Raw genomic sequence first — 9,256 nt, forward strand, 5'->3', positions numbered from 1 at the left:
ATCATGGGTTGTTGTTGGCATCCTGGAACCCCATGTAATTAACAGAGGGAAAACTTCTCCGGATACAGCACACCACACAGGAAGGTAAGGGGACCCTGACATGTCTTCCCAGGTACTCGTAGCACCATCGCACAAACTGCCTATATGCGGTGTACCTCTTCCACCTAACAGTTGAAAGAAAGATCAGAAGGGGAAAAAAGTTTGTTTTATAAGTAGGCCCACTGTAGCCTTCATGGCTGTTCTGTTGTTTTTTTTTTTTTTTTTGTAATGTCAGATCGTACTATCCAATTCCACACGAAATATAATACTCACTCTTCTCCCTCTACGTCCCCGTAGTCCTGCCGGTAGTGGAAGTAGGCAGTGCGCAGAACGTGCACGTTCGTGCAAACTGGCTGAAAGCCAAGGTGCTCTGTAATGCAGCGGATGCCTGCTCCACCCTCCTCTCTCCTCTCGCACACCCTCGATTGTTCACGGCAGCACACCGACTCGTCTACTGTAGGCATGGGCTCACACCTCCCACACGAACACCTAAAATGTTACAGGTAGAAGGAAGGGTCTTGAAATAATCACTGTCAATGTCGAGGGTTGACGTGGAAAGCACTGGTCAGGACCTAGGCGAAAGGCAAACTGCTATGGTATGCCTAATTTGTATTTTTATGATTCCTTCATATTTTTTTTTAAAAAAAGGAAAACTAACATCATTAAAAAATAAAGATGAAAACAACGACAAGCACTGGGATATAACAAGAGGCCAATTGCGAGCTGTTGGCTAGGTCAGTTAGCCTTATGGCGTTGCTTATTATGGGAGGTGAAAACAGACAGCACACGCTCGCTATAAGCTAGGACTACAAATGTGGATATTACACTAAAGTAGACAATTAGGCCTATCTCACGGAGTCTACTCTCTGTTCATTGTCTGGAAAGTAAACAAGAAGGTAGTTACCATTCCACATGCTGTAGCCTGCCAAAGTCCCTTGGCATCCCACCGTCTGCCACAGCAGCAGCAACACCACCTTCATCCTCGCCATCTGAACTTTCAGAGTCGTGTGGCTCCAACTCTCCAAGATATGGCTCATACCTGTATGGCATTATGCCCCCACCATTATACTCCAACATCGGATTGGATTCCTCCACTTCAAAAAAAGTTTCAGGATCCGAGGATGAGTCTGAGGAATCCATCTTGTTGACAGGCGATCGACTGACAGGTGTCAATAAATGTTCCGGAGTCTACGTCATAGGTCACATGACCGGCCGTTGGCAAGCTCGCCAGCAGACCTCAAAAAACACACTTTTCAAACGCCGTACAAACTCAATTTCTCAAATATAATGATCAAAACCAACTTCAAATGACTATATTTTATATATATTTTCCACGTGTATGTGTATATTCCAGTATTTTAAACGTGTCATGAGGTCTTTAAAGAATATTCGCGTTGGGCTTCACATGCACGATGGAAAGGAAAGCCGTCTTGAAGCAGAAAAGTTTAGCCCAGGCAGTCGAGAAAGGCACTGAAGCCTACAATAGGAAGACGAGCAGATATCGCAAAACTTTGTTGAAAAATATCAGCGACGGTAAAGTGAGCTTCTCTATACGTAGCCCCATCGGCTGATGTTGGCTCTGGGATGCGCGGTTGTCTGAAGTTGTCTGAATAAAAAAATATATCGCCTATAATGGGTGAACCAGCTATCGAAATGACAGAAGGTTAGTCGTTTCTGGCAACGTTTGCCAAGTTGTAAGTTGCGTTGCCTGGTAATATTTAGGCTCTTGAATATCCGTCGTTTTTATTAGTTAATGTCCTGAAGCCGTTTTAGACCTGCGTTGCCTTTGAGTGAAGGTTCTGGCTAGCAAATGCTATTCGTATATTTGTTTATGTTTCAAGCGAGGAGTTATGAAACAATTCTTCTATGAAGGGCGATAGAGGGACAACTTCGTCATTGGCAGAAAATCAGATAGTCGATAAATGTAGTAGGCCTAGGTCTACACATAGTTCTGAATCTTAAAGTCGAAGTCACACGTGTAGGCTATGGTGGCAACGTCTTAGTTATTTTAATTCATTATTTTGAGCAAGCGCAGAGGCGCGCGCTCTGCTGCAGCCAGCCGCACAGCCCAGCTGCGGCGCATGGTATGACAAGCAGGGCGAGAGGGAGAAAGGCAAACGATAGTAGCATGAAATTATCTGCGCTGATAACTATACCTAATTTAAATGCATATTTGTTCTACTCGATGGAGGCGTAGGTCTACTTAAACTTGTGATTTATTTATCATCACCCTGAATATTGATCCGTCAAAATGACGGACAGACTTCAGAATTTTCCGTCATCCTTCAAAAAAATCCGTCAATGACGGACATTTGTCGGTTAACGCGACCTCTGACACACACACACACACACACACACACTAACATCCTGTACCAGTCCTGAAATTAATTTGGCCTACTGCATAGCCGTTTTCTTTATTGATTGTTGACGATAGGGTTGTAATACCTGCTGAAATATATAGTTTACAACCCTTGGCCTTCAGACATACTGTATAATATGCATCCCTAACATTGAAAATAGATCAGTATTGGGAAACTTCCAATAATAACATGCAATCCATTAAGGGGAGTGAACTTATGCAGACTGATTATTGTCACTTTGAAGTGTTTCTGCGGGAGAATTCCTGTAGTAATGGCAAGTGCAATGTTTAGAGCTGTGGTAAGACTTACTTTCTGATACCCATACAGAGGGCGATATTCACACAACCCCAACGTCACATTTTGTTGCCTTTAAAGTGATACTGTCCCATTTTTCGAAATATGCTTGTTTTACACATCCCATTGAGTTAAATAATATGGCTTTACCGTTCTCCTGTACTTTCAACCGCTCTCTGGGTATGGCAGTGCAGATTTTACCTCCAAGCTAGCAGTTAACATTGAGTCCTATGAGACCAGTTAGCAGCCAGCTGGTCTGCTAGCTTGGAGGTAAAATGCCAGAGACGGTTGAAAGTACAGGAGAACGGTAAAGCCATATTATTTAACTCAAGGGGAGGTATAAAATAAGCTTATTTCCGAAAATGGGACAGTATCACTAACACTTACATTTTCGTGTAACGTCCATGAATTCTATAATGGCATATACCTTTCTGCAGTCAAGTAATGTCAAAAAGCATCGTACAGGAAACGGCCGATCTGTTGTTGGCAAGCTGCTACACTTAATAAAGCTCCCTGTACAACCTCAATTTTCCACAGGGCATGATTGTCTTCTCGCCATTGTGAAGGTAAATGGAAGGGGTGGGGGTGGTGGGAGAATTCGCCAATTGTGGAAACAGTGATCTTCTCTGTGGTAAATAAACAGACTTACATGCTGTATTTCCTGCTGGCTGGCTCTGTAGTTTTTCTTCGTTAAATTGTCCACCAGGTAGCTGATTTGAGACAAAGCCAGCGAGAGCGAGTCAAGATTCATTGCTGGTTGGGGCGGAAGCAGGCGGCCGAGCCCGGCGCAAAATCACCATTATTCCCCTTTAGTCACTGCAGTGATAGGTTACTTTTTCCCCTCCCCCCCCAGAGAAAAGTTTGGCTTCCAAACAATCTGATCCTCTCAGTATCTCAATGCAAGGTGGAGTCCCTCAGGTCAATGGGAAAAGTGACATCTGGGAGAGAAAGAGAGAGAGAGAAAGAGAAAAAGATTTACTCCAAATGAAAGTCGTTAACACTGTTCTGCAACAAATTCTACATTGACAAGATCAGGGTTTCCCCTAGCAGTTTATTCCTAAGGCGGCCACCTTGACAAGAAACACCTACCACCTAAGCCAAAAAATACACATTTAACGCTCCACCACCTTGACTAACAAATATTCTGGGGGAAACACTGAAGATTATCTAAATCTATCTATGAATATGCGCTTGGCAGCTTTTCAAAGTTCCTGTTTAGATGCCTGCATGCATGCCAAGTCTTTTTTTTCCGGTTCCCTCACGGGTTGAATGTTTTACACCATGGAGTCATGTCTACCATGCTAAGTCACATTTTCTAATGGCAAGCTTGATTTGATGTTCCTGTGAGGACGTAGCTTATCGTGATTGCAACTCACTCTCTCTCTGCAACTTTTTACCGCACACCGGTAGTATGGGCACCCGTAGGCTAGTAACTGGGATATCAATCCAGATCTTGCAAATGTGGTTTCCAACCCAACCCACAGACCACAAAAGCAGTCGGGGGCCAGTCCTCCTTCACCTTTTAATGACTTATTTAAGCATGGGCCAACACATATAGGTGATAACAATTAACTTGCCAATGTTGCTTAGTGCCTCTTTAAACCACCAAGTAGGCCACCAGGAAGACCAATAGATGCTTTTTTTCTACATCAGGATTGCTGTGTTCACTTTTAAATAGGACTTCAACCATATTGCGTACATATTTCCATTATTCAAAACATTCCTGAATTTCCCCCTGGGGATCAATAAAGTTACTCTACTCTACTATGTCAAGTCTTACAACATGGCAATCTACAGTTGATTCTACTTGTGATGCATGCGTTGAATTTCTCTTTCTGACTGGTAAGAAAGGCAGGGGTTTCCTCCACAACCTTAAAATCGAAACTGAAGCTAGACCAGCCCGAGAACACGTCAGGTTCTATGAGTGTGCTCTAACAAATAAATGCAAAAATAAATTGTTGTAGTAAATATTATATATATATATACACACATATTATATATATATATATACACACACACATATATATATACACATATACACACGCACACACCATATTGATATTGTAGCAAAAACGTAATAATAATAATAATAATAATCTTAAACAGACAATCAAAAACAAACAGAATGTGTTATGTATTCATCAAGTTTTACCAAAAATTGAAAAAAGTAGCATGGCTGGCTGCCATTCCATTTTTTTTTTTTCTAGACGTTTAATCTTCAGTTGTTATTTTTTAATGAATCACTTTCTTGCTACTAGTTAATCGCTGTTACTTGGCCCACTTCACACTTTAATGTCAGTCTGAAAAAGTCAGTCCAGTGTATGTCTATGTCCTGGCATGGTACAGAGAGAGACACAGAATTTCCTTATATGACTTGTAGTACATGTGAAGAAAGTGACAATAAAAGCTGACTTGACATGACTTGACAAAGCTCACACATTAACTAGGGTGAGGAAGAGGGGAATCAACGGTTATCCATCCAATGCCTCAGTAAACTACAGGGCAGAGAGAAAATTGATTCCCATGATGCACAACATTCATTTTCCATTGGTGCTTGATACCTTGGGCAATGGAACGGCAAGGTATGGGCAAGTTGACCTACTTGAACATGACAATCTTTATTGTTGATGACAGAATGAGAATGCTAGTAAGACTACAACACATGTAAGGCCACCCATCAGAGGGTGTAACTGTAATAATACTTGTCATCTTAATGATATTAGAAAGGAAAATATGCCACATTGTTTATTGTGGAATTATGTTAAATATCTGCACTTCTCACATTAGTAGCAAAAAGTAGGCCAGAGTAGGGCTGCTCGATATTGGAAAAAATCAATATCACGATATTTTCTGCAAATATTGATATCACGATATTTTAAGCGATATATACGAAATTCCCAACCCCCGCCACTATTATCGTAGTGGAGTAGCACGCATAATGGCTTTCTAGTTTCTAGTGCTTTCTAGTAGCATAATGTCTAGTAAGTCTGCGTGAATGTAGACTTGGGGAGAGCGCGAGACTGACGAGGCGTCTATTTATCTCGACATAGAGCTAGTTCTGATGTACCACCCCTGCTTTTTGCTTAATCCCTTGGCTGCCATACTGCACCGTAGCGTTGCAAATGACTAATGACAAAATATCACGATATATGAATTTTGATATTGATATCACAATATATGATGAATATTGATATCGCGATAAATACAATATATTGCACAGCCCTAGGCCAGAGGAATACTAATGTGATTTTGCAAGAGGGACAATTTCGTAGTTAATAAGAAAACATACCACCAGGGAACAGGCTATTATTCAACTAGAATATTCTCAGACAACAAAGGAAAGGGTAGCATAAGCTTTCTGTTAGTGGCTCATTGGTGGCCGGTATAGGTGAGGCCTTGTATTACTACAGCTTGCCATAATGCCTTGGCAAGTGTGCATAAGTGTATCGGGACACACGTAAATGAGAAAACGCGTCTGAAGACCTGAAGCCTTAAGAAATGTTGAATAAAAGTATTTTAGGGCAGCATACTACTACAGTCATTGGTGATGACAAGTATTAATAGGTTCAGGCTTGTGTTTACTAGGCCTTGTCAAACCTGCTGGAATATGGGTAACCCCAGTAAGTGCACAGCAACAAGACGCATTGAAAAAGGGGAAATGTACTACAATATAAAAACTTGTGTACAGCCAATCAAAATGTCATGTTCATCCATAACCTTAAAGTTTGAATGTAAAATAGTTCAAGGCCAAAGTTAATTTCACGGAATAAATCAGTAATACTCGTCACACTGACATCAAAACAATCTTCTTAGAACACTCATGTCACGTAACCACTGTTCCACGAAGAAAACCGTTAAATTATTATGGACATAAAAATCGACGATTAACTCGTAAATCTCTGTCGATAGGTGTCCGTACAAACCTTTACTTCGCTTACTCAAACATGTCTTGTCGGTAAAGTTAACCAACTCGGATCTTGTAATAGTGCGTGTTATTATTTATAACCATATCTTGTACAAACGTTTTGGAATGGGCGACATTTGATTTCTAGCACATATAACATAGCTTAGTTACCAGTCGTGATTACATGTTATGTTGTACAGTCTGGTGGTTACAAAAAAGAATGTAATGGCAAAATTATCTCCCAACAACGGTAGACCATGCATAGACCAACTTCGAATGTTACGCAGTATCAGTCGATCGTTGAAACCAGAGTTCATTTTATAAACACAACAAATCGATTAGCTATCAGAAAAGTACACCCAGCTAACATTACCTTAGCCATACAACGTCAAGCCAGAAGTCGAAGTCAGTCAATGTAAAACAAAAAAGGTGACCATCCAACATGTTAACTTGAATGTAACAGAACAGTTTCGTAGAGCTGCCTCTTTTGAAAAAGAACAACCCGTTTGAGTTCTATTAATGCCATCACGCTACCAAACAAATACGAAGAGGCTCGACTTCAAATAGCTACCAACAGCGATGTTTTAGCCACCACCACAACCAGTAGCAGCTTACCTTGTTACCAACTAGCTCTAGCGATATGTTAGCTGATGGGCTGTCTCCTTTGTCCAGATTCCCAGATTCACGCTCCCATCTCATTACACTCCCATTTCATCTCGCTCCCACTAGCCAGACTAACGGTACCATCGCCATATTACGGAGCCAGTTATCTTGTTGATGTTAGTTTTTTGTTTCTAACCCTAACCTTAACCCTAAACCTAAACCTAACCCTAACCTTAACCCTAACCCTAAACCTAACCCTAACCCTAAACCTAAACCTAAACCTAAACCTAAACCTAACCCTAAATTGCTTGTATGTGGCAAATACGTGAAATATAATCGGGTGGGGACCGCAAGTCCGGGAGTGATAGAAACACCGGGGACCGCACGTCCGGGAGCGAACTCCGTTGGGAGTCTCAGTCTGTATGCCTTTGTCCATTAGCTGCCTACGTTAGCAAGCTTCGGTTACACAGCTACATCATGGCACAGGATATGCCCCTATGCATTAGAGTGAGCTAAGAAAAAGTAAATATGTGGGAGAAATGGACAAGTGGTGCCTAAATTTAAGTCCAAATGAACTCAATCACCAGTAAATTTACTAGGGTAATGATGTGGCTTCTATAAAAGTGACGTATTCGTATCTCCCAACAGCTAGGTGCCTAGTTGTGGCTAACATTGGGTGTGCGTGTCAATGAGAGTTGGCTAATAAAACGCGTATTTAGCTATGCATGTTCTAACGTCAAAATCGCCACTGATGCGCCGTCTTGCTTCCAATATTATTTAATTTAAACGTTTGAAACCAAGAGAACGACACAAGAAGGACATAACACTGCTGCTGCCACCATATCGAAAGCGTATGAGTGGGGGCTAAAGTACCGTATACCGTAGCTATTATAACAGTAACAGCATGGCAGAACTCCTCACACCATTCATTTGCTGCCCATTTAACATGTTGTGCCAGTAAAGATAACGCCTGAACTGGGAAATAATACATATGAAAGGTAACTTTAATCGTCCCCCAAATCAGTGACGCTTAGCTAATGGAGGCCAGTGTTAACCACGACTGACACCCGTGCAGCAATTTCAGCCGATTGTGCCTAACTGAGTGACTTAGCTGGCTAGGATATCAAAGCTTGGTGACTAGTGGCTAACGTCTTTACCCAACGGTAACAGCTCGCACTACAAACTGATCGTTAAACATTAGCCAGCTAAGAGTTAATATGCCATCGATGTTAGCCACCAATCTGAGAACACTCCTTTCAGACCCAAGAAATACTTTAGAAAGAAGAAACCATTTAAATCACGAGAAACCCTTATTGCGTTTGTCGTGGCAGAAGTTATTTTGGTCAGCTGCATAAGATAAGTAATTGCTGCGATTGCTTGTAAAATGTTGACGGTTGTTAGCACCACTTACTTAGCCAGCAACCTACTTCACTCTCGCGTTGAAAAGCCAGCTATCCAAACTGCCATCGGTGTCCCTGCTTATGATAGCAAGTTGTGGCTAACTTCGCATGCTAACACGTCATGCTAGCTGGAAAAACATTGGCAGATAGCAACTAGCTGGCCCAGCTAGCTAGCGTAACGACCAGCCAGCAATGGCATTGAATATCTTAATGCAGTATTTGGTGCTGAACCGTTTGGTCAGAAGAGAGACAATATTTGATAGATCTTTACCTCGATAACAGGAATTATGTGCTGATGACCATTTTCGTTATTTTCAGCTCACGATATTCACAATTAAAAGGTCGCTTTCTCCCTGATGCAGTTTGATTTTTCAAAATAAAATGGCGACTGTCAACTTGCGCGCGTACCCTATGCGGCTCGACCCCGAGCTCGCGACACCGCAGTAAATCGAGTGATGCACCCGGAAAATAGCAATATGACCTGCCAAGTGCAAAAATCAACGCATTGTCAAACCGTGCGCTTACCAGTGAAAGACAAAATATTGACCAGTAATTACTAATGGCGTTAAAGTGGCGAGAGAAACATGCGAATGAATTAATTTGAACGATGCTTTATACTGAGGGATGGATTTTTATTATTCTATCAACAGGTTTGA

The 9,256-nt window shown here is 41.6% G+C and overlaps 2 protein-coding genes across 5 annotated transcripts in view; both read right to left on the reverse strand.

The window, feature by feature from the left end:
• Window positions 1-8,996, reverse strand: part of cnot1 (CCR4-NOT transcription complex, subunit 1) — a 48,774-nt gene extending 39,778 nt beyond the window's left edge. For all 4 annotated transcript variants that reach the window (XM_063197161.1, XM_063197159.1, XM_063197160.1 and 1 more), the window contains exons 1-2: window positions 8,872-8,996; window positions 3,343-3,631 (exon numbers count right to left, since the gene is read on the reverse strand). In XM_063197161.1, the coding sequence (XP_063053231.1) occupies window positions 3,343-3,444 (102 nt within the window). In that variant the 5' untranslated portion in view covers window positions 3,445-3,631; window positions 8,872-8,996. The remainder of the gene's footprint in view (window positions 1-3,342; window positions 3,632-8,871) is intronic.
• On the reverse strand, window positions 2-1,373 carry LOC134447025 (uncharacterized). The gene is made up of 3 exons (XM_063196309.1): window positions 944-1,373; window positions 313-528; window positions 2-164 (listed from the first exon to the last, which is right to left on the reverse strand). The coding sequence occupies exons 1-3, from the start codon at window positions 1,177-1,179 to the stop codon at window positions 2-4; spliced, it is 615 nt and encodes a 204-aa protein (XP_063052379.1). The 5' UTR covers window positions 1,180-1,373.
• Window positions 8,997-9,256: the final 260 nt, after the last annotated feature.

This window comes from Engraulis encrasicolus, chromosome 4 (genome assembly GCF_034702125.1).
Source record: "Engraulis encrasicolus isolate BLACKSEA-1 chromosome 4, IST_EnEncr_1.0, whole genome shotgun sequence".
NCBI lineage: Eukaryota > Metazoa > Chordata > Actinopteri > Clupeiformes > Engraulidae > Engraulis > Engraulis encrasicolus.